At 57.6% G+C, this 23702-nt stretch overlaps 3 protein-coding genes across 12 annotated transcripts in view; 2 read left to right on the top strand and 1 right to left on the bottom strand.

Annotated features, from left to right (window-relative positions):
- ASAP2 (ArfGAP with SH3 domain, ankyrin repeat and PH domain 2) overlaps nt 1-10891 on the top strand; it is a 119086-nt gene extending 108195 nt beyond the window's left edge. For 2 of the 4 annotated variants that reach the window (XM_068155341.1, XM_068155339.1), the window contains 8 exons: nt 214-327; nt 769-1024; nt 3706-3867; nt 5018-5186; nt 5614-5681; nt 6506-6615; nt 7878-8000; nt 8350-10891. In XM_068155341.1, the coding sequence (XP_068011442.1) occupies nt 214-327; nt 769-1024; nt 3706-3867; nt 5018-5186; nt 5614-5681; nt 6506-6615; nt 7878-8000; nt 8350-8424 (1077 nt within the window). In that variant the 3' untranslated portion in view covers nt 8425-10891. The remainder of the gene's footprint in view (nt 1-213; nt 328-768; nt 1025-3705; nt 3868-5017; nt 5187-5613; nt 5682-6505; nt 6616-7877; nt 8001-8349) is intronic. The other 2 variants (XM_068155340.1, XM_068155342.1) reach the window with 2 other exon arrangements.
- Nucleotides 10710-17092, bottom strand: ITGB1BP1 (integrin subunit beta 1 binding protein 1). 7 transcript variants are annotated; one of them, XM_068155344.1, is made up of 7 exons: nt 17001-17091; nt 15486-15638; nt 15114-15192; nt 13937-14073; nt 12904-12996; nt 12232-12307; nt 10903-11488 (listed from the first exon to the last, which is right to left on the bottom strand). In XM_068155344.1, the coding sequence occupies exons 2-7, from the start codon at nt 15555-15557 to the stop codon at nt 11235-11237; spliced, it is 711 nt and encodes a 236-aa protein (XP_068011445.1). In that variant the 5' UTR covers nt 15558-15638; nt 17001-17091; the 3' UTR covers nt 10903-11234. The 7 variants fall into 7 exon arrangements, with proteins under 7 accessions (XP_068011448.1, XP_068011445.1, XP_068011446.1 ...); XM_068155345.1 differs by lacking the exon at nt 17001-17091 and adding an exon at nt 16400-16814; XM_068155348.1 differs by having other exon boundaries at nt 11335-11488; nt 12904-12992; nt 17001-17092.
- CPSF3 (cleavage and polyadenylation specific factor 3) overlaps nt 16496-23702 on the top strand; it is a 22334-nt gene continuing 15127 nt past the window's right edge. Inside the window, 6 exon segments of the mRNA XM_068155367.1 lie at nt 16496-16585; nt 17218-17359; nt 17686-17802; nt 18797-18886; nt 19742-19892; nt 22946-23121. Of these exon segments, the coding sequence (XP_068011468.1) occupies nt 16515-16585; nt 17218-17359; nt 17686-17802; nt 18797-18886; nt 19742-19892; nt 22946-23121 (747 nt within the window). The 5' untranslated portion in view covers nt 16496-16514.

Below are 23702 nucleotides of genomic sequence, written 5' to 3'. Positions count from 1 at the left end.
GCTTTTGATTCACTTCTGTTCTGTTTGGTCAGAGACCTTAAATCTCTGAACTTCAACCCAGAGCAGTAACTCCCCAGGCTGCTGAGACTTGGCTTTCAAAAGGAAAGTTCTTGTTGTAGTTGGAGACCAAGGTCCCTTCTGGTTGTGCTTTAACCATTCTGGTTTAGAGCAAGGCCAGGCCAGAGGTGCCAGCAGTCATCTTCTTTTCCTCAGCTCACTCAGGCACTCTCTGGAAGATTTAATTCTCATGTCCATGTGGAATATGAGTGGAGGTTACTCCATGAAGACCTGGATGAAAGTGATGATGATGTGGATGAGAAGCTGCAGGTCGGTGCCAGTCTGTTATTTTCAGAGCCTTGGGGGTGCTGGGTGCTGAGCAGCTCCCCAGGAGCCAGCAGTGCCTCCTGCAGCCCTCAGGCAGCTGTGTGCTGGGCTGCAGCCAGAGCAGGGTGGGCAGAGGGCAGCAGAGGGGATTCTGCCCCTGTGCCCTTGGGCTCTGCTCTGCTCAGACCTCACCTCCAACCCTGCCTCCAGCTCTGGTGAGCCTCTGGCAGGCTGCCCAGGGAGGTTGTGGAGTCTTCTGCTCTGGAGACATTCAAGCCACATCTGGCTGTGTTCCTGGGTGCCTTGCCCTGGGTGCCCCTGCTCTGGCAGGGGGCTTGGACTGGATGGTCTCTGGGGGTCCCTTCCACCCCCCACCACTCAGTGTTCTCTGAGGTGAGTTCAGGTGCAGGGACATCAGGGAGTCCTTCTGTTCCTGTCTTTAAGCAACCCAGCCCCAACCGCAGGGAGGACAGACCTGTCAGCTTCTACCAGCTTGGATCCAGCCAGCTGCAGCCCAGTGCAGCCTCCCTGGCCAGGGATGCAGCCAGCATGGCCAAGGACAAGCAGAGAGGCTTCCTGCCCAGCCTGCTGCAGAATGAAACCTATGGAGCCCTCCTGAGCGGCAGCCCTGCCCCCGGCCAGCCTGCAGTGCCTGGCACCAGTAGTGCTCCTCCTCTGCCTCCAAGGAACATTGGCAAAGGTACAGCCAGCAGCAGGCACCAGGGTGTGGTGAGGAGTGGGAGAGGAGCAGCTTCTGGCGCTGCTGCTTTGGGAGAGGCTTTTCTCTTGCAGGGGCTTTGCACAGGTAAGGCCTGGAAGCGTTCACTGAAGGCTGGAGTTGATCTGCTGGGAGGGAAGCTGCCCAGGCTGGGCCGAGGTGGATTCTCAGTGTGCAGGAGCAGACAGCACAAGGTGTGCCCAGGTCAGCCTAGCAGAGTCCATGGACAGGCAGGCTGCAGGCAGTGCAGTCCAGCAAGTGCTGTGGTTTTCCTGTTGGAGGAGCATTTGGCTGCTGTGGAGCCATCTAACACCTGGAGCAGGTTGCCCAGGGAGGCTGTGGGTGCCCCCTGAAGTGTGAAATCTGATGCTCAAAGCAGTGTTTAAGGGCAGAATGATGCTGCAAGTCACCAGTCACAAGCAACTTCCAGCTGGAGCAGGTTGCCCAGAGAGGCTGTGGACGTCCCCTGCCTGGAGGTGTTCGAGGCCAGACTGGGTGAGGCCTTGAGCAACCTGGGTTGGAAGGGACCTTGGAGGTCATCTGGCTCCCCCATGGCAGGGGGGCTGGAACCAGATGACCTTCAAGGTCCCTTCCAACCCATTCCCTGACCTGGGAGAGTGGAGAGTGGCTGCAGAGCAGGAGAGCTTTAACCTGGCAGTCTTCTGAGTAAATCCTGCTCCAGGGTTGTTGCAGTAAAAGCCTAAGTGTCCTGCTGTGGGGAGCTGGATGGTTTGAGAGCCCTGGGAGCTGGCATGGAGCTGGCAACTGGAGGTTGTGCCCTGAGCAGCAGGACCATGGCAAACCCCCACAGCTCATCCTGGTTCTGGAGGGTTGGGAGCTTTGTTCTTCTCTTCATACCTGAGCTGTTTGGGCTCCCATGGCGCAGAAAGAAGCCTCTGCAGCTCCTCTGTGTGCTGCACATCATCTGTGTGCTCCCTGGGGTCAGTCCCTGTGTGAGGCCAACAGCTTTAGGGCTGCTGCATCGATGGAAGGCTCCAGTCCAGAAGGATTTCCTCTGCTGCTGTAAAACTCAGGCTCCAGAAGAGGAAACACCAGTGGGGAATGGCTCTGGGGCTTCTGCCAGGGGCCAGGGTGCCAGGCTGCAGACTCCAGTGGCAAATGGGACATGTGTGTCACATGAGATGTCTCCCACTGAACTCAGAGGAGTGGCTGCAGCATAACAGTTGGGGTAAAATACCCTGTTCTGGGGGAAGTTTAGCAGCATCTGAGCCTGAGCCCAGGTGGGATTCCCTCCATCTAGCACCTCTGCAGTCCAAGTTTCATGTCTGGGCACTTGTTCTGCTTGCTGGGAGGAAATGTTTGCCCCCCCCAAGCAGGACAGTCCCCAGGGAAGGTTCCCTCACCTGGCTGCTGGCCTCCAGCTCTGCCTGAGCAGTGCAGCTCGGCTGCTAAAGGGCTGCTCTGCCCTTTGCTGGTCTCTTACTGCTGCCCCCTGCTTTGCCCCCTGCCTTGCCCCCTGTGTGCCCTTCAGGACACTTCCCAGAGGGTCATTTTAATACCACTGCCAGCCCCAGCCTCCTTGGCACCGGTGCAGTGCCAGTGCTGCCAGGCAGGCTGCCTGGCCTAGAGCCTTAGCTGCTGCTCCTCACTGCAGCAGTGTCTCAGGCTCTTGTTTAATGTCCTTAGCTAAGTCTGCAGTGGTCTCACTGCCCTCAGCATGCTGGTTGCTGCTGGTGGTATGATGCTTATGGTCTGTTGCTGCTCCCTTACCCTCTGAGCTCCAGGCTGTTCCCCAGGGCTTCTCAGCCTTTTGTGCTTCTGCCTGCAACCTAATATTTACTCACTCCTTCCTCTGTGGCATCTTTTCTTGCTCTGATGCTCATGTGCTGAGTAGGGAGGAGGCTTTATGAAGTGTGGTGGTGGTTGGGGCCCCATCCCTGGAGACACTCAAGGTGAGGCTCAGCAGGGCTCTGGGCAGCCTGATCTAGTGGAGGATGTCCCTGCTGCCTGCAGGGGGTTGGGCTGGGTGACCTTCAGGGGTCCCTTGCAGCCCAGCCCACTCTGATTCTGTGAAATGGGAAGGCAGCTCTGCAGCCTAAGGATGGAGACCTCCAGGAGGCCCTGAAGAAGCTGTGCTCTGTAAGGGTTCCCTGGGCAGCTCTTCATCTGCCTGTCTGGGTGAGATTCAGCAGGTTTCTGTCAGCCCAGGTCCAAGGGAATGTTCCACCTGCAGCCATCTGCCAGTGCTCGCCTGAGAGGGAGGTCCTCTTCTGGCAGCACCTGAGAAGATGCCAGCTGCCAGTCAGGGATGGCAGAAGGTAGCAGGCATGGCCTCCTGTCCTCCTGTTGAGCTATCCCTGCCTTGCCAAGTCCTGAGGCATTTTGAAGTAATGACTGGGGACAGATTTTCCTTAGGTGAAGGGTTAGTAAGGCTGGAGTTAGAACTTTGGACAGCAGGTTCTGTGTGCTCTGGCATCCAGCAGGGTGCAGGAGCTGAGCACAGTGCTCCAGAAGCAGACCTGTGAGCATGGAGTAAGGCTCGAGCCAGAGCTGGGTGTCAGCTGGGGCTCCAGGCTCTGCTGTGGCATCCAGCAGGGTGCAGAGGGTGCAGGGGCTGAGCAGGGTGCCCCAGGAGCAGGGCTGTGAGCCTGGCAGGGGGTGCTGAGGGTAGGCACTAATGCAGTATTTTCCTCTCTTTTTAGTTCAGCCTTCAGTTCTTGGCAGTGGTATTCAGACAATTTCTTCATCTAATGCAGTGTGGAAGACAAATTCTTTAGGAGTGGAGAGTGTAAGCAGGCAGAGGTCCTCCTCAGACCCTCCAGCAGTCCATCCCCCTGTGCCACCCCTGCGGGTCACCTCGACAAGTATGTTCTTCCTGCCCCCTGCTCCTGCCCTTGCTTGCTTCTATCTCCACAGCTCCTGCTGCTGCTGCTGCTTCTGGTGCCTGTGGCTTGGGGCTGCCATTGCATCCAGTAACTCTCTGTGAACCTTCTGCTCTGGGGCTCCAGCCAGGGCTGCATGCTGCAGTGCAGGGCCAACAGCACACACGAGCTGCAGCTTGAGATCACAGCTCCTCACCTGCTAGGGAGTGGAGGTGGCCCTGGGGCCAGGGGATGTATCTCAAGCTCTCAATGGATGTTCCTTGGATTCCAGTGGATGTATCTCTGGTTCCAAGGAATACATCTCTGGGTTCAATGGATATCTCTGGGGCTCCAGGGGATATATCTCTGGATCCAGTGCTGCACATCTCCCTGGTTGTAAGGCTGAGTGCTACCTGTAGGCCTGAGGCCAGGTCTCCACCTTGTGCTTGATTCTTGTAGACCATGGTCTTGGCTTGATGGTTGGACTTGATGATCCTAGAGGGCTTTTCCCACCCAAACCAGTCTCTGATTCTCTCATGCAGAGATGCTGCGGTGGTAGTTGCAGGACTCCAGCAGCTCAGCAGCTTTCATTCTTCTACCTCATTTGGCAGTTTGAATTGATTGCTGGAGCCAGCATGGAGTGAGGCAGCTGAAAGCACTCCAGCACATGGCTTCCTCTGCAGAGAAGCCCCCAGATGCTGCTCAGTTGGCTGCTCTTCCCTCACACAGGCTGAAGGCTCTGATGGAGCAGTGTCAGCCCTTTGTTAAATGTGCTCTGGGCTACCATCTGCAGGCTGTGGCTGACTGTGGTAAGGCTCTGCTGGTGCTTGATGGAAATGAGGTGCTGGAGATCTCTCTCACCTTGACTGGGTGCAGCAGAAGGTGAAGCTCCTCCCAAGGCCAGGGTTGCTTTCTGATTGCATGGAACAAAACACTCATTTTGGGTGGGGGTGAGTCCTCTAACAGGGGACCCTGAGATGAGAACCCAAGAAACACAATCTCACAGCACAGGGGGGGTTGGAAGGGACCTCTGGAGATCATACAGTCCAAGCCCCCCTGCTAGAGCAGGACCACCCAGAGTGAATCCCTCAGGAGAAGGTCCAAGCAGGTGACAGAAATGTAATTGCTGTTCCTCTCTGCCTCTCTTCTCCAGATGTGCTTTCTGCAGCACCACCACCTCCAGTGGCCAAGACAGCCAGCATCATAGAAGCCTTGAACCAGCAGGCAAAGCAGCCTCCAGCTGCTGCACAGAGCAAGCCAGCACCACCACCACTGCCTCCACAGCCTCCTAGCGGAGTACCTCAGAGGAAGCCTCTTGCTGGGTAACTGCTGTCCCTTTGCTCGTCCATCTGCCTCAGAGGTAGCCAGAGCTGCTCAGCTCTGTGGTGGAGAGCACCCAAACCACCTCTGCAGCATGGCCACTGCTGCCAGGGCTGTCTGCTGGAGCATGGCAAGAGGCAGAAGGCAGGCACTGGGGCAGCAGATGCCACTGAGAGCCAAGGCAGCCTGGGGGTGGAGGTTGCATGGCTCTGCTCTACCCAAGCTGCTGACCTTGTGTCCTCCTGCCTCACCTCAGCAACTAAGTGCAGCTTACAGGGGGGCAGCAAAAATGCAGGAGCAAAGCTGCAGCCAAGGAGCTGGCCCCAGGGTGTGCTTAAGAGGTGGCCACAGCCTGAGCATCACATGGGAGAGGCTTTGTTTGTGGCTCAGGTTCTGCTTTGGTTCTTAAATGCTTCTCTTTCTGCACAGGCCTGAGAAGTCATCAGCCTTAACCACCAAAGGGCAGTCCAGAGGACTGGGGGCTCTGCAGCAAACTGGTAATGGTGCTTTGAAGATCAATTGGTTGTCCTGAAGCTGCCATCACAGCAGCCTGGGGGACAGGCTGGGCTCTGTTCCACCTCAGTGGCTCTGTACAGGCAGCACCAGCAGTCCTGTTCCTCCTCTTGGTGCTGCAGGCCCTGGTGCCTGGAGCTCTTCTGCATGGACGGAGCTATGGGACTGGGGGTGAGGGGCATGTAGTGAAAACCAACCACAGAGTGGCTGAGGATAAGGTGTGAGTGACAGAGCAAGGGGAAGTGGCCTCAGGGTGTCCCAAGGGAGGCTCAGGTTGGATATTAGGAACCATCTCTTCCCAGCAAGGGTTCCCAGGCACTGGCACAGGCTGCCCAAGGAGGTGGTGGAGTCCCCATGCCTGGAGGGGTTCAAGGCCAGGCTGGATGAGGCCTTAAGCAACCTGGGCTGGTGGGAGGGGTTGGAACTGGATGATCTCAGGTCTCTTCCAACCTAAGCCACTCTATGAAGGTCTAGGAAGGGGGTTAGTAGGCAGGAAGGGCTGTGAGGGCAGAGAGTCTGCAGTGAGCAGAGGGGGAGGTGAGGTGCTTGGGTCTGCTCTCACCTGCTTTGCAGGCTTGGCTCTCTTCCAGCAGCATGCAAGGTCTGGGGGAGTTCTTTGAGGCATTTTTGGTAAGGAAAAGGATAAAAAAAGTTCTGTCTATTTCTGTAGAAACACTGAGCAGGGAAACACTCAGAGGCTGTGGAATTCTCTGTGTCCTTGCAAGAGCAATTCAGTAGCTTGCAGTTTGTGTCCTGACTCTCACCTGTGCTTGAAGCATGGCTGAACTTGCCTTGTTCTACTCCCCAGTAGCAGAGCAATCCTCAGCCTGTGACACCCCAGGACCACAGCCTGGCTCCACAGCCAATCCCCTGGCACAGATCCAGCCACCAGCACCCATGCCAAGGAAATCCCAAATGGTAAGCAGGCAGCCTGGGGGAGGGTTTGTGGCACTCCTCCACCTGCTCCCAGCCACACTGTTGGCATCACAGCGTGGCCTGGGCTGGGGGAGCTGGGAGAGCAGGGAAAGCACAGAGCCTGCACCCTGGGTTAGGTCCCTGGGTGACTTGAGCAGAGCTTGGCTTCTCCTGCTCTTCTGTCTGACTGGAGAGCAAAAAGCCACCACCAAAACCCAAAGTCAAGGAGCTTGGATTCTGTGTGTCCCAGTGGGACCAAACCAGTCCAAGAACTAAGGCTTTGGCTCCTTGAAGCTGGGTAAGGTTCAGAAGCAGTGTGCCCAGGTGGCCAAGAAGGGCACCAGCAGCCTGGCCTGGGGCAGCAGTGGTGTGGGCAGCAGGAGCAGGGCAGAGATTGTGCCCTGTGCTGGGCACTGCTGAGGCCACAGCTTGAGTGCTGGGGTCAGCTTTGGGACCCTCATTCCCAGAGGGACACTGAGGGCTGGAGCAGGTCCTGAGAAGGGCAACAGAGCTGGGGAAGGGTCTGGAGAAGAGGGCTGTGGAGGAGCAGCTGAGGGCCCTGGGGGTGTTGAGTGTGGAGAAGAGGAGGCTGAGGGAGACCTCATTGCTCTCTGCAGCTCCTGAGAGGAGGCTGCAGGGAGCTGGGGTTGGACTCTGCTCCCCAGGCTCAGGTGACAGAAGGAGAGGCAATGGCCTGGAGTGTGCCAGGGGAGGGCTGGGTTGGAGAGGAGGAAAAATGTCTTTGGTGCAGGAGTGGTCAGGGACTGGCAGAGGCTGCCCAGGGAGGTGGTGGAGTCCCCATGCCTGGAGGGGTTCCAGAGCCCTGTGGCCATGGCTCCTGGGGCCAGGGTTTGGTGGCCATGGTGGGGCTGGGTTGGGGCTGGACTGGATGCTTTCAGAGGTCTCAGACCAACACAGTTCCATGACTGTGGCTGAGGCCTTTCTCTGCCACTGCTGCTGCTTGATCTTGCAGCCCCCATAGTCAGGATCCAAGTCCCTTGGTGCAGAACTGAGAGAGGCTTGGCTGAGCCAAGATGGAAGGTTGCTGAGGGAAGCTTGGCCCACGGTGGTGCTCCAGTGGTTGCAGAAGGCTTTGGCTGCTCTCAGATGCAGCCTGAAGCAGCAGCTCCCAGCACAGGAGGTGCAGCTGAGCTCTACCCTATGAGGAGCCACAGGAGGCAGCTCTGGGGCCTTCTGATCAGCTCCAAGTCTCTGCTGCATCCTCTGTGCTGTGTTACTGACCTGGACTTGTGTTTGTATTGCAGTCCAAAACCAAGCCCAAGAGGGTAAAAGCAATCTACAACTGTGTGGCAGACAACCCTGATGAGCTGACCTTTTCAGAGGGGGACATCATTGTGGTGGATGGTGAGGAGGACCAGGAGTGGTGGGTGAGTCTCCTCCAGGTGCTCTCAGCACCCTTGGACAGCAACAGGAGAAGTCCTGAGCTTCATGCAGTGGGTTGGGTGGGAAAGGACCTTGCAGATCATCCAGGCCTAACTCCCTGCCACAGGCATGGACCCATGGAAGGAGGGCTGGAGCTGGATGATCTGCAAGGTCCCTTCCCACCCAACCTGCCCCATGCCCTGGGAGAGTGGCTGCAGAGGAGCAGCCTGGGCTGGTGGGAGGTGTCCTGCCCGTGGCAGGGGGCTGGAGCAGAGGGTCCCCGAGGTGCCTTGTGAGGCCTGCTGCAGGGCAGGGCTGTGTGTGGGTAACCTGCTGCTCTCTGGCCTCTTTCAGATCGGCCACCTGGAGGGGGAGCCGTGCTGCAAAGGAGCCTTCCCTGTCTCCTTCGTGCACTTTATCGTGGACTGAGGCGGGGCCGCGGCCCCGGCCCCGGCCCCGGCCCTCCCCTGCCAGCTCCGCCCAGAGGCAAGCGCTTGGCTCTGGCTCATTTCATCTCCCTGCCTGCAGGCACCTTGCCGCGGCACTGCCCCAGCCCCAGATACTGCAGCTCACCTCTCCCACCGGCATCCTGCTGCTCCCGGGGCACTTCCAAACCTTTTCTCCACGGGAGGGCTTCCGACAGGCAGTTTACACTTGAAGGCAACAGCCAAGAGCTCCTCCTGTGCCTGTCGAGGTGAGCTGCAAGCCCAGCTCCAGCACCACCTGAGGAGTGCCTCTGTCCAGTCCTGTCCCTGTCCTCTTCCCTCTGCTGTCACCTGACCGTGGCATAGCTCAGTGCTGCTTCCCCAGCCAGAAGAACTCTCTGCTCCTCCCAGAGCAGTGACCTCTGCTCTCCACACCCTTGGAAGTGTTGGAACCACGAGCAGCAAGCTGCTGGCTGGCTCTGAGCAGGCCTCACTCAGCACTTTGCTACCCAGGGTGTCAGGAGTGAGAGAAGCAGTGGGCTGAGCTCTGGCCAGGTGGAAGCCTTTCGGCTGCCCCAGGAGCAGCTCCCTCCCCCCGGGGCAAATGTAGATATTTGCTTTACCTTAGTCGTTGGACTTCCCAGTGCTGGTCCTGTGGGCCTGAGCCTGTGTCCTCCTCCCATGCTGCACGTGTGTAGAGCCTGTTTCTGGAATGTTCTGTAGGTAGGTGCCATCCCTTTGGGTCACTGGATGGGACTGCTGCTGGCTGCCCAACCTCTGGCAGTGCTGCTGAGCTGCTCCCTGAGCTCGGGGCCAGGAAACCTGCAGCCCCTGACATGTGCTGAGCTCGGATGAAGGACTGCAGAGCACTTCCTGAGCTCCTCTCAGCAGAGGGTTGAGACTTGGGGCAGGTTCAGACCCTGAGTCCCCTCACATCACCCAGCAAGGTGTCCACAGGGAGAAGCTGTCTGGTACAACACTACCCCTGGGGGGGGGGGGGTCAGCAAGGTGTCTGCCCCCTCCCCACCACACTACATTGGATTGGTTTTGTTTGCCACTGCCCTGCTGGTTTGCTCTGTGCACAGGAGATCCCCACGCCTATGGTAGCTACACTGGCCTAGAGTTAGCTGGGGCTGATCTGTGAGCCAGGGCAAGGCCAGGGGTGAGCCCCCAGCTGGTTGGGGGGAATCAGAACACCCCACAAAGCCCAGCAGCCTTTAGATACTGGGACCCCCAGCCAGGTTGGGTTCACACTGCAGGGAGAGCAGCTGCTGGGATGGGCTTGGGAAAAGGTCATAGTGGCTTTGGTCCTTTCTTGTCCCTCTGGATTTATCAAGAGGACTTTTCAGTGTCTGCCCAGTGCTGGAGGTGTTCAAGGCCAGGTTGGATGAAGCCTTGAAGGTCATTTGCTTCCAACCCCCCTGCCATGAGGTGCTTCCCCCAGGGGCTTCCCCCATGGCAGGGGGGTTGGAACTGAATGATCTTCAAGGTCCCTCCCAGCCCCTTCTCTGGTTCTCTGACTCCCCTCTCCCAGCTGCTGGTGCTGCAGTGTCAAGAGGGAACAAACTGGAAGGTTTGGAGCTGTTGTTGTTGGAAGCTGAAGCAAATGAGGTTGTGTTTCCCAAGCTCCTAGTGAAACTCCAGCCCTAGCTGAGTGCCAGGGACTGACCTCCCTGAGCTGTTCAGTTTGTGCCACTCTTCCTGTACCTTCCTGTCCCTGCTTAGAGAGCTAGAGGGGGGAGGGCAGGTTTATTTTGCACAGATCTCCTGCTGTACAGTATTTTTAACACAGAATCTTATAGTTGTATGGCATCAGCTGGTTCCACAAGGATGCAGATTTCCCCTCCAGCCCTTCTGCTAGCAGGGGGAGACCACACTTGAGAAGCTCCCAGCTTTGTTAGGAAGTTGTGGAAGGCAACTTCCCAGCACTCACGAGAGTGCAGGCAGAGAAAGGCCTCGAGGACCAACAGCCCTTGAGGACCAACAAGGAGCAGCTGAGCAAAACAAAAGGTACCTCTGGATTTGTCTACAGTTCATTCTCTGGCAGAAGGGGAAAAAGAGAGGGGGGGAAAAAGCAATTCTAGAGGCTGTAGATAATATTCATAACATGAAATGGAGAACTTTAAGCCCAACATGTTGGCAGTTTCATGGCTTCTCAGCTCTGATGCCACCCCTGACTGAAGCCCTGCCTGGGAAGAGGCCAGCTGTCAGGTTGCTGTGTTAACTGCTGACCAAGGAGCCAGTGAGATGCAGCTTAGAGTGAGATGTAAAATGTTCAATTCCCCTTGGGTTTATTTTGTTTAGTTGCAGAGCAACTGTACATATTTGTATAACCTCAGAGCAGCTCTTATTTTCCATCTCCTGGATGCAGTGATTTGTAACTAGAGCATGGTGAAGAAGTTTTACTCTTGGTAACCAGCCTCGAGGTCTGGAATTACAAAACCACAAATAAAAGCTACTTTTAAAATCCCTTTGGTGCCTCCTGCTCCTCTGCAGAGCTCTGGCAGAGAGACTCTGGCACAGGCTGCCCAGGGAGGCTGTGGCTGCCTCCTGCCTGGGGGTGCTGCAGGCCAGGCTGGATGAGGCCTTGGGCAGCTGAGTCTAGCTGAGAGGTGTCCCTGGACATGGTGGGGAGCTTGGAAGGGACCTCAGAGCTCCTCTGCTCCAGCCTGAGCCCTTCCAGGGTGGTTCTCCCACCCAGGTGAAGCAGCCCTGGGCCCTGTGCTGTCAGTGTCAGAGGCAGAAGGCAGTGTCAGGTTCATTTTACATCTCTATTGACATTCATGTACAAAACAGGAGTTAGGGGACACAAAATCAGGTGAAGTACAAAACTCTGCCCTGTCTGGAAGCTGAGGCTGGAATGGTTCCTTCAAGTGCTGCCTGGGCATGACCCAGTACCCTGTGCCAGGCTGGGGCTCTGCCCTGGCCCCCCGGCCCTGTGGTGGGACTGGAGTCTGCCTCCTCCTCACAGCAAGGCTGCTGTGCTGCTGCAGGCATCAGGACTTCTCTGACATCAGCACTGAGTCGAAGGCTGTGGATAACACTTTGCAGATGGCTTGGGCTTGCTCCTAGGGAGACACAACACACCCACATCAGCACTGAGGGGAGCCTCCGACAGCCCTAACCTCCCTTCAAGCAGGAGCTGACCTCCCTCCTTCCTCTGGCAGCTGTGCACAAGGGGAGTGCAAGGACTCAGAGCTGCTCTGGTTCCTGTGCTCTGCCTGCCAGGTGGGAAGCTGTTTTCAAACATGGGCTCCTTGAGACAGGGCAGAGGGGCAGCTTCCAGCACAGTGTGCAGGAAGTCACTGTGGGGAGGCCTTAGAGCAGCCTGCCACTGCAGGAGAGCTGAGGAGGGGCTCTGGATAAGGGCTGGGAGTGCCAGGACAAGGGACAATGGCTTTGAGCTGGGAGAGGGGAGACTGAGACTGGAGAAAAGGAAGAAATTCTTGCCAGTGAGGGTGGGGAGACTCTGGCACAGGCTGCCCAGGGAGGCTGTGGCTGCCTCCTGCCTGGAGGTGTTGAAGGCCAGGCTGGATGAGGCCTGGAACAGCCTGGGCTGGTGGGAGGTGTCCCTGCCCATGGCAGGGGGTTGGAACTGGATGAGCTTTGAGGTCCCTTCCAGCCCAGCCCCTTCTGCCATTCTCTGTGTGCCCCCACATAGAGCCATTCCCTGCCAGCCTCACCCGAGGGGCTTCTGCCCTGCTGCCCCTGGCCACCTCCCCACCCCTCACAGCACCGAGCGACAGCCCCTGTGCCAGGCAGCCTCCAGCAGGGTCTGAGGCAGCTGCAGGCCCCGGGGAGGGCTTCTTACCAGGCTGCTGCACTGATAGACCCAGAGGCTGCACTCCTCCAAGGCGGCGTCTGTGGTCTTGAGGGCCAGCAGGCTCCTGCCGGCACCCAGCCCATCGTCATAGCACACCATCAGCACGATCAGGTACAGTGCATGGCGGTGCAGCACGGCCTGCCAGGGGAGCACCTGCGCTGCAGCCCTGCACTCACAACTGTCTCCCTGCACGGCACCCTGCACACACACACTGCTGTCCCCCTGCAGGTGGTGGTGCAGCACGGCCTGCAGCAGGGACCACACAGCACTGCACAGCTGCCCCCAGCACCTCTCGGGGACTCCTGCAGGACACCTCAGCTTTATTCACAGCCTTGGTGCCGTCAGGAGGGGTAGCAGAGGGCAGCTGCCTCCTGTCTGCTGCTCTGCCTCAGCAGCTCTTCCAAGCAGGGAACTGCAGAGCCCTGCCCTGAGGCAGTGCTGCTGGGAGACCTTTGCTGATGGTTTGGCTGCCTTGAGGCCCAGGGCAGCCTGGGCTGGTGGGAGGTGTCCCTGCCCAGGGCAGGGGCTTGGAACTGGATGAGCTTTCAGGTCCCTTCCAACCCAACCCCTTCTGTGGCATCAGGGACTCTGTGCCAGCAGAAGGATGAGCTCCACCAGCTCTCAGCCCTCCCCCCAGCCCCTCTGCTGGCAGGCACTTACATACTGGTCAGAGGTGGAGACTTTGATGCCATATTTGGATACCCCCATGATGAACTCCTCTTCACCTGGAACAAAAGGTAGCTTGCCATCTTGCTTTGGAGGGAAACAAACAAGAGCCTTTAGTGCAGCCAGCAGAACACCAGTGACCAAGATACACAGCAGACAATGTTTGTGTGCCCCCCAGCCCCGGGGGGCAGCAGCATCACCAACCCTGCTCCCACCCTGCCACCCCTGCACTGCCCCAGCCTCCCCCCAGGTGCTCAGACTGGAGCTGAGGAAGCATTACCCCACCAGGAGGGTGGTCAAACACTCAACCCAAACACTGCAACCAGGCTTCCTGCAGAGCTGGTTGCTGCCCCAGGCCTGGCAGTGCTTAAGAGGCTTTGGGCAATGCCCTTAACACCATTCACAGAATCCCACAATGGGCTGGGTTGGAAGAGACCTCAAAGCTCAGCCAGCTCCAACCCCCTGCCATGGGCAGGGACACCTCCCACAAGCACAGGCTGCTCAAGGCCTCATCCAGCCTGGCCTGGAACACCTCCAGGCAGGAGGCAGCCACAGCCTCCCTGGGCAACCTGTGCCAGAGTCTCCCAACCCTCACTGACAAGGATTTCTTCCTCTTCTCCGTCTCCTCTCTCCCAGCTCCAAGCCATTGTCCTCAGCCTGGCACTCCCAGCCCCTGTCACAAGTCCCTCCCCAGCTCTCCTGGAGCCCTTCAGGTACTGGAAGGCTGCTCTGAGGTCTCCCTGGAGCCTTCTCTTTTCCAGGCTACACAGCCCCAGCTCTCCCAGCCTGTGTCCCCAGGGGAGGGTCTCCAGCCCTCTGCTCCTCTTGGTGGCCTCTCTGGGTGCATCTCCTCCAGTGCCTCAGCAGGATGGAACTGTGGCTGACAGCCTTTGAGATTCCTGTCTCAGTGCTGTCTGGAGTCATCTACAGAGCCTGGAACTTGCCCAGACAGCTCTCAGGTCACCTGGCAAAGTGAAAGAAACAGCCCAGCTTCAGGTGTGGTGCTGGTGCCCCCTGTCCCCCCTACCTGTGCCACATCTATGTAGTTGATCAAGTCCAGAGGCCCTCCAAGGCTTTTGCTCTCACTGTGCTTCAGTTTCTCAATGGCACCAACATATTTCACCCTGAACTCTGCACAGGTGTCAGAGTTGCTGTTGCTTTGTCCTGCAACAAAAGCAAACCAGGGACCTCTGCTTAACCCCAGCATCCTGGCACTGCACCACCCCAGAGTGTGCTAATTCCCCTCTCTAATGAACAGCACTGAGCTGAGTTGGGTTCCTTGGGAAAGGCAGCATTGCCCTATCCATCCAGGAGGCAGAACTGCTGCTCCCAAACCCAGTTTGGAATGAACAACCTGGCACCAGAAGAGCTGGAGAAGCTGCTGCTGCTTGTGGCCAGCTTCCATGGTTCCAGAGTAAAGGGAAGCTTGTGAGGGCAGCAGTCACTGCCAGAGACTGACAGCAGAGTTACAGTATACAAATCACACCATGGGCTGGGTTGGAAGACTTTGAAGGTCATGGAGTCCAACCATGCTCCAACTCTGCAAGGGCTGGGGCTAAGCCATGGCCCTCAGCACCACAGCTCTGCCTCCCTGTAACACCTCCAGGGAAGGGCATTCAGCCACCTCCCTGGGCAGCCTGTGCCAGGCTTGGAGAACCCTGAACAGGTTGCCCAGGGAGGCTGTGGCTGCCTCCTGCCTGGAGGTGTTGAAGGCCAGGCTGGATGAGGCCTTGAGCAGCCTGGGCTGGTGGGAGGTGTCCCTGCCCATGGCAGGGGGTTGGAACTGGATGAGCTCTGAGGTCTCTTCCAAGCCAACCCATTCTGTGCTCCTGTGAACCCTGTGCTGTGTAGCAGGCTGGTAACACAACCAAGTTTTCCTTGCTCAGACACTTTGCTTGGAAACCACTTTGAAGCCCAGGTGAGTCAACAATGCCACCTGAGCAGCCCAGAGCTCTGCCTGCAGGGCTGAGCACAGCCCTGCACAGATTTCCCCCCCCCCCCCCCCCCCGTCGGCAGGCAAATGTTAACCTTTCCCATTTCCTGCTGCTTTAGACAAACATCCACAGAATTAACCCTGCCCACAGCAGCTGCCCTCTGGGACGTGGCCAAGTGGCTATGGAGGTGTTGGGTGGGAGGTTGGACTTGGTGGTCTTGGAGGTGTTTTCCAGCCTCAGTGGGTCTCTGCTGGAACTCTGATGCCATACCTGAGCTCTTGGTGGAGTCTGTATCTAGACTGGCCACAGTACTGGACCTAGAAAGTCCTCCAAGGCTGGAATCTACAGACTGAGGAACAAAAAGCAGCAGTTACCATCAGAAAGTCACTGAGAGCAGAAGAACAAATCACTTGGACCTGCCCTGCCTCACCTCTTCATAAACCATAAACTAAGTGTTCAAGTCCTGGCTGCTCCAGGGAGAGCACCACCACCACCTCCTCCCTCTGCCTCAGTGGAGGTCAGGCTGCTACAGGGGCAGCAGGAACCCCTAGGAGCCCAGAGGTGCTCTGAGCAAGAGCAGCAGCAGAATGCTCTCTGCCAGAGCCCAGGGGTTCCTCAGAGCAGGCCCCAGGCTGAGCTCACCTTGCTCTTGGTGCTGATCTCACTGCTCTGGGAGCTGCTACTGCTGTGCCGCTTCTTGCCTTTCCTAAACATCTTCTCATCATTGGCTCCTGGAAGACCTTCCAGGGAGGAACAGCACAGACCACAGCTGTGCTGCCAGCCAGGGAAGGAGGCCTATGTGCAGGGGGCAAAACAATGGACACTTGTTAAGGACTCTGAGAAGAGAAGCAGCTGCACAAAGCATCGAGTCCTGCCTCGGTCTGTGGGTTCTGAGGAGGGCTGAGGCACAGAGAACCACAGAACCCCTGCATGGGGGCTGGAAGGGGCCTCTGGAGCTCATCCAGTCCACCCCCCTGCCAGGGCAGGGCACCCAGGACACAGCCAAGGGGGGGCTGGAATGCCTCCAGAGATGGAGACTCCACAGTGCCTCTGGGCAGCCTGCTCCAGGGCTTGGTCACCCCCAGAGGAAAAAATTTTCTCATCTTTAGGTGGCATCTCCTGTGTTCCAGTCTGCAGCCACTGGCACTGGGCACCACTGGGAAGGGTCTGGGTGCATCCTCCCTGCGCTTTCCCTGCAGCTGTGGCTCAGCACCCAGACGATGCCCACAGGCTACACTTCCCCAGCCCAAGGAGCTGCAGAATGATCTGCCCAGAGGGGCTGCTCAGGGTGGCACCAAGCCCCTTCCCTCCTTCCTTGTCCCAGCTGCTTTGCCGCCTGCCCCCGACCACCTCAGAGATCTCTTCCAGCCCTAACTACTCTGATTCCCCCCTCCAGCCCCGCACCATGGCCTGGCACGGACGGCACAGCCGCGGCCGGCAGAAGCCGCTGCCCACAGAGGGACGAGCGCCCGGGCAAGGCCCCGGGCAGAGCAGCCCCGCTCCCTCGGCCCAGGGCCCCTCCGCAGCCTCCCGGGGCCGCACGCCGCCAGCCTCACCTAGTCCCGCAACTCCCCGCTCCCGGCGCCGCCCGCGGGCTGCAAGGCGCGGGCGCAGGCGGAAGCGGCGCAGGGAAGCGGAAGGAGGCGCAGGGAGGGCAGGGTAGGCGGCGCCATGGCGGCTAAGCGCAAGGCGGAGGCGCTGATCCCGGCGGAGGAGAGCGACCAGCTCCTGATCCGGCCCCTGTGAGTGCAAGGGCCCCGCCCGGGGCAGGCGGTGGGTCGGGGGGTGTGTGGTGGGTGGAAGGGTAAGGCCAAAAAGCCTCCTCCCTTCCCCCTTGTAAAGTAAAGGGAAAGAAAAATTGAAGGGAAAGGAAAAAAAAATTCACAAGCTGAATTAGCAAAAGCAGTGGAGCTATATTTACAAAGCAATGTAGGGAATGCAGGGGAATATTTACAAATTTACAATATCTACAATATATACAAAGATATACAACAGAGTAACACAGAAATGAGAGTGACCCCCCTCGGCAGAGGGGTTCCCCACCTCCGCTCTCCCCTCTCTCCCCCCCTTTCCCCAGAATGGGATAGAAAGAGAAAGAAAAGAGAGGAAAAAAAGTTAGAAGCAGTTTGTGTTAATTGGAAAGGAGTCAATACAGGCCTGGTATCTGGACTTCAAGGCCGAAGCCTTGGCAGAAAGCCCAGCACAGAGACAGAGCTGCACTGTGGAGGAGCGGAAGCAAGACTGATAGAAAAGTCCTGGAAATGTCCAGTTCACTCCCAGTTCCGAAGGTGCTTCCTCCCACTCTCCCAATGAAATTAGTTTAGATTATTCCTTCCGTTTACCAACTTCCGTCCACCATATTCCCTTTCTTAAGGGGGCAACGTCAACCGGCCACAGGGTGGCTGGCCGAGGGTAGCAGCCCCGAGCAGCAGCCGCACGGAGGAGCTGCGGGCACCGGCTCCCCGCCGGGCACCGGCTCCCCGCCGGGCACCGGCTGTGCTGTCGCGATAGGGCTGGCGAGAGAGTGCCCCGAGCACTCCGGGCTTGGGGGTGCCGGACTCGGGGGGCTCGGACTCGATGATCTCTGAAGGTCCCTTCCAACCCCTAACATCCTGTGCCTCTGTGGGGGCCTGGGTGCCCCCCGGCTGCGTCTCCCCCTCCCCCGGTGTTCCGAGGTTGGGTTCCGCAGGCAGCCTGCAGGGCACAGGGGGCATCGCTTAAACCTGGGGAGAAGCTTTGGTGTGAGGGTGCTGAGCCCTGGAGCAGGCTGCCCAGAGAGGTTGTGGAGTCTCCTGCTCTGGAGAGCTTCCAACCCCCCCTGGCCGTTGTGCTCCTGGGCAAGATCGAGACCATCAACTTCCATGAAGTGAAAGAAGTGGCAGGAATCAAGTTCTGGTGCTACCATGCAGGCCACGTGCTGGGGGCAGCCATGTTCATGATTGAGATAGCTGGAGTGAAGGTATTGGCCTCACAGAGCTGAGACCAAGCTGCTCAGTCATGGTGTGGGGCAGCCAGGTTCATGAGTGAAGGTGAAGGTATTCTCATGACAAAGCTGGAGTCAGTTTAGTCACTCATTGCTTCTTGGTGCGTGTGAAGCCCCCAGTGTGGCTGGGGCTGTCACATAGACTGGGACCCAAGTGGAGGTGGGGGCCTTGCCTTGGAACTTATCTTCCCACTGCTTAGCAGTAGCAAGTGGCAGGAGGGATGCTTGGGGTGTACAGCAGTGAGCTTGGACCCAGGCAAAGTTCTCCTTTCTGGGCTGCTCAGAGGCAGCTGACAGCTGAGGCAGTCTGGTGGAAGCTGCATTGCAATAGGGTCTCCCAACAGATTCTGATTCACCTTTGCCTTGGGTGCTCACAGGCCATTTGTCACTCTGCTCACAGCACTCTTCTGCTCAGGCACCTGAAGCAGCAGGGTTGTTGTTGTTACTGATTGTAGGCACTGAGAGATGAAAAGAGGAAGTCAGAGGCAGCCCTGTGTCAAACCCAGGCGCTGGAAGCTGATCTCCTGGGCTGGGGTTCAGCAGGGTAACCACCACTCAGGAACAGTTCCCTGCAGCCTTGAAGAGGGAAGAGAGGTGGTGGTCCTGAGCCTTGCTGCCTTGTAGGGCTTTGTTCCTGGTTTAGAATGACTGAGAACTGGGCAACAAATAAAGCTTCCAAGAAGCACAGAGGTAGAACTGGATGCACAGAGCCAAACCCTCGTGGTTGTGTCCTTGGTGGTGCTGGAGCTGTGGTGCTGCTTGACTTACTGTGGTCCAGCACAGTGTCCTGGTACTGCAGACCTGGCCCTGCCCACCTCAGAAGTGCCTCCAGTTCAAGTGCCAGTGATGAAATCATCACAGATTGCCTACAGCCCTCCTGACTTACCAAAGCCTCTCCTCTGCCACAGCTGCTGCAGGTTGCTGCCCTGGCAGGGCCTGTAGCCACAGCAGCTCTCTGTGTCCCCAACAGCTCTTGTACACAGGAGATTTCTCAAGACAGGAGGACAGGCACCTGATGGCAGCTGAGATTCCCAACATCAAACCTGATATCCTGATCATTGTGAGTGCTGCAGAACTACTGCCTTAGGTTGGCAACTCCTTACAGTGAGGCTGGGGAGACTCTGGCACAGGCTGCCCAGGGAGGCTGTAGCTGTGCCCTCCTGGAGGTGCTCAAGGCCAGGCTGGATGAGGCCTGGAGCAGCCTGGGCCGGTGGGAGGTGTCCCTGCCTATGGCAGGGGGCTGGAGCTGGATGATCCTTAGACTCCCTTCTTGACAGGAAGACATCCAAATTCCTGGGAGGGGGTTGGAGAGGGGAAGTGTTGGTTATTTATCTTGGTGGAGGTGACTGGGGGAGTTTGGGGATGGTTTTGTTTATTCATAGCATCACTGAATGGTTTGGGTTGGAGAAGGCTTCCAAGATCCTCCACTCCAGCCATCAGCCCAACCCTACCATGGCCCCCAAACCCTGGCCCCAGGTGCCATGGCCACACATTTCCTGAACCCCTCCAGGCATGGGGACTCCACCACCTCCCTGGGCAGCCTCTGCCAGTCCCTGACCACTCCTGCACCAAAGACATTTTTCTTGTCTCCAACCTAGCCCTGCCCTGGGGCCACCTGAGGCCATTTCTTCTCTTCCTGTCAGTTGTTACTGGGGAGCAGAGCCCAAACCCCCTGGCTCCAGCCTCCTCTCAGGGAGCTGCAGAGAGCAATGAGGTCTCCCTCAGCCTCCTCTTCTCCACACTCACCCCCAGGGCCCTCAGCTGCTCCTCCCCACCCCTGCTCTCCAGACCCTTGCCCCTGCCCTCCTCTCCATGCTGCCCCCAGTGTGTCTGTCTGTGTTTGGGGGTGCTGGGGGCAGCAGGGGGGGCTCAGCCTGTGTGTCAGTGCCATGCTGAGCGGGCTCTGTGTCTGCAGGAGTCCATCTACGGCACCCACATCCACGAGAAGCGGGAGGAGTGCGCAGGCAGGTTCTGCAACACCGTCCACGACATCGTCAACAGGGGAGGCCGAGGCCTCATCCCTGTCTTTGCCCTGGGCAGAGCTCAGGAGCTGCTTCTCATCCTGGGTATGGCCCTCCCTGGCTCTCAACAGAGGCACACAGGTTAAGCCAGGATCAGAGGGGTCAGGGGTTGGAAGGGACCTCTGGAGATCTTCCAGTCCAAGCCCCCTGCCAGAGCAGGGGCATAGAACCCAGCACAGGTCACATAGGAACACATCCAGATGGGGCTGGGAAGGCTCCAGAGAAGGAGACTCCACAACCTCTCTGGGCAGCCTGCTCCAGGGCTCTGTGAGCCTCACAGTGCAGAAGTTCCTCCTCATGCTGAGGTGGAGCCTCCTGTGCTGGAGTTTGTATCCATTACCAGGATGTTTTCATAGTTTCATAGTTTCATTCAGGGTTGGAAGGGACCACAAGGATCATCTAGTTCCAACCCCCCTGCCATGGGCAGGGACACCCCACACTAGATCAGGCTGGACAGAGCCTCATCCAGCCTGCTCTTAAACACCCCCAGGGACGGGGCCTCGACCACCTCCCTGGACAACCCATTCCAGGGTTTCACCACTCTCATGGTGAAGAACCTCCTCCTCACATCTAGCCTGAATCTCCCCACCTCCAGCTTCATTCCATTCCCCCTAGTCCTAGCACTACCTGAGATCCTGAGAAGTCCTTCCCCAGCCTTCCTGTAGGCCCCCTTCAGATACTGGAAGGCCACAATTAGGTCACCTCGGAGCCTTCTCTTCTGCAGACTGTACAGCCCCAACTCCTTCAGTCTGTCCTCATAGGAGAGGTGCTCCAGCCCTCTGATCATCCTCGTGGCCCTTCTCTGGACACGTTCCAGCACCTCCACATCCCTCTTGTAATAGGGGCTCCAGAACTGGACACAGTACTCCAGGTGGGGTCTCACCAGGGCTGAGTAGAGGGGGAGGATCACCTCCCTTGACCTGCTAGCCACACTTCTCCTGATGCAGCCCAGGATCTGATTGGCTTTGCGGGCTGCAAGTGCACACTGAGAGCTCATGTTGAGCTTTTTGTCCACCAGCACCCCCAAGTCTCTCTCCTCAGGGCTATCCTCCAGCCAGTCACTGCCCAGCCTGTATTTGTGCCTGGGATTGCCTCGACCCAGATGCAGGACCCTGCACTTGCTCTTATTGAACTTCATGAGGTTGGCCTGTGCCCACCTCTCCAGCCTGTCAAGGTCCCTCTGGATGGCCTCCCTTCCCTCCAGCGTGTCTGCTGCACCACACAGCTTGGTGTCATCAGCAAACTTGCTGAGGGTGCACTCAATGCCACTGTCCATGTCCCCCACAAAGATGTTGAATAAGATAGGTCCCAGGACTGATCCCTGAGGGACTCCACTTGTCACTGGCCTCCACTGGGACATGGAGCCATTGACAGCCACTCTTTGGGTGCGGCCATCAAGCCAGTTCCTTATCCATCTAGTGGTCCACCCATCAAACCCATGTGTCACCAGTTTGGAGACCAGGATGTGGTGCGGGACAGTGTCGAAGGCTTTGCTCAGGTCCAGGTAAACGACATCAGTTGCTCGCCCCTCATCTATTAATTTTGTCACCTGCTTATAGAAGGCCACCAGGTTGGTCAGGCAGGATTTGCCCTTGGCAAAGCCATGCTGACTGCTCCCAATCACCTCTTCACTATTCTTTTGAGCGAGTAGTGACTCCAGGAGGATCTGCTCCATGATCTTTCCAGGCACAGAGGTGAGACTGACTGGCCTGTAGTTCCCTGGTTCCTCCTTCTTGCCCTTTTTGAAGATGGGGGCAATGTTTCCCCTTTTCCAGTCTGTGGGGACTTCACCAGATTTCCATGACTTTTGAAATATAATAGAGAGGGGTTTAGCAACCTCATCTGCCAGTTCTCTCAGTACCCGTGGGTGTAACCCGTCGGGTCCCATGGACTTGAACACTTTCAGGTTCTTCAGATGATCACGAACCTGATCTGCACTTACAATGGGCAGTTCTTCCTCCCTGTCCCTGGCTTTGACTTCCATAACATCAGGAGTGTGGCTAGAGGCCCTTGCAGTGAAGACTGAGGTAAAGAAGTTATTAAGTACCTCAGCCTTTTCCTCATCACAGGTGACCATGTCACCATTTTCTTTTCTGAGGGGGCCCACACCTTCCCTAGTCTTCTTCTTCCCATTAATATACCTGTAAAAGTTCTTAGTATTCCCTTTAATTTCCCTGGCTAGATTCAACTCAAACTCTGCTTTGGCTTTCCTGACCAGGACTCTTGCTGCTCGGGCAGCTTCCTTGTATTCCCCCTGTTCTACCTGTCCTTCCCTCCACTTCCTGTAGAGTTTCCTTTTAAGTTTCACCTGCACTCTCAGCTGGAGTCATTTCTCCCCAGCTCCCCAGGCCCTTTGCAGGGTGTTGATTACCTGAGGATGGCAACAGCTGCCTGCTCAAATGCCCCAAACCCAATCAGCTACCTGAGGGAGCTGTGCTTGGTGGGGCAGGATGGAGACCTAGAGAGCAGATGGCAGTGGGATGGGCTTAAGAGCTTGGCGTTGGCATCTTGGTGAGGCAGGGGTGCAGCAGAGGGGGACTGTGCTTACACATCACAAAACCTAGCTAAAAAAGGCATTTTCTAGGCCAAAGGATCACTGCCTCTGCCCTTTAACTCACAAACCCAGGTGAAGAAGTGCCTGTAGAAAAAGAGGAGAAGACCATAACAGACTCTTTGTGGCATTACACAGAACCAGAGAATGGTAGGGGCTGGAAGGGACCTCTGGAGATCATCCAGTCCAACCTCCCTGCCAGTGCCAGCACTTGGACTGGATATGAGATGGAACTTCCTGACTGGAAGGGTTCTCGGGCCTGGCACAGGCTGCCCAGGGAGGAGGCTGAATCCTCATCCCTGGAGGGGTTTCCCAGAGGCAGAGCTGTGGTGCTGAGGGCCATGGCTCAGCACCTGCCTGGGCAGAGCTAGGGATGGTTGGAGTGGATGAGCTGTAGGGCAGTGATTTTCTGTGCTGGAAGGGGGCAGAGGCACAGTGCTGGGAGGGTTTGGCCTGCAGTGTGAGCACTGGGTGGTGCTGGGCTGTGGGGGGTGGCCTGCTGGGGCTCTCTTGCTCTTGGCTTTCACTGCTGTGCTGGGTTTTGCAGATGAGTACTGGCAGAACCACCCTGAGTTCCATGACATCCCCATCTACTATGCCTCCTCCCTGGCCAAGAAGTGCATGGCCGTGTACCAGACCTACGTCAATGCCATGAATGACAAGATCCGCAAGCAGATCAACATCAACAACCCTTTTGTCTTCAAGCACATCAGCAACCTGAAGGTCAGCCTGCCATGGCCAGGGCTCACACACGAGGCTGAGCCCCCCTGGCTCCAGCCTCCTCCCAGGGAGCTGCAGAGAGCAATGAGGTCTCCCTCAGCCTCCTCTTCTCCACACTCAACACCCCCAGGGCCCTCAGCTGCTCCTCCCCAGTCCTCTCCTCCAGACCCTTCCCCAGCTCTGTTGCCCTTCTCTGGACCTGCTCCCGCCTCTCAGTGTCCTTGGAGTGAGGACCCAAAACTGAGCCCAGCACTCAAGGGGTGGTCTCAGCAGTGCCCACTCCATGGGGGCAGTCCCTGCCCTGCTCCTGCTGCCCACACCACTGCTGCTCCAGGCCAGGCTGCTGGTGCCCTTCCTGCCCACCTGGGCACCCCCTGGCTCTTTGGCCTTGTTAAACCTCATCCCATTGGCCTTAGCTCTTGGACCCAGCCTGGCCAGGTCCCTCTGCAGACCCTTCTTCCCCTCCAGCAGATTAATGCAACCACCCAGCTTAGTGTCATCTCCCTGAGGGAGCCTCAATTCCCTCAGCTGGATGATTGATAAGGAGATCAAAGGGAACTGGCCCCAGCCCTGAGCCCCAGTAC

This window comes from Melanerpes formicivorus, unplaced genomic scaffold (genome assembly GCF_026170545.1).
Source record: "Melanerpes formicivorus ecotype bairdi unplaced genomic scaffold, bMelFor1.0.p_v2 SCAF_31, whole genome shotgun sequence".
NCBI classification, from domain to species: domain Eukaryota; kingdom Metazoa; phylum Chordata; class Aves; order Piciformes; family Picidae; genus Melanerpes; species Melanerpes formicivorus.
This window is presented reverse-complemented; position numbering and strand designations above follow the sequence as displayed.

Coding starts and splice junctions, on each gene's coding strand:
- ITGB1BP1 (XM_068155344.1), bottom strand. CDS start 15,557: ATGTTTAGGAAAGGCAAGAAGCGGCACAGCAGTAGCAGCTCCCAGAGC. Junction 14,074..15,113: donor AGACTCCACCAAGAGCTCAG/GTATGGCATCAG, acceptor CTTTTGTTGCAG/GACAAAGCAACAGCAACTCT. Junction 11,489..12,231: donor TCTATCAGTGCAGCAGCCTG/GTAAGAAGCCCT, acceptor GTGTCTCCCTAG/GAGCAAGCCCAAGCCATCTG.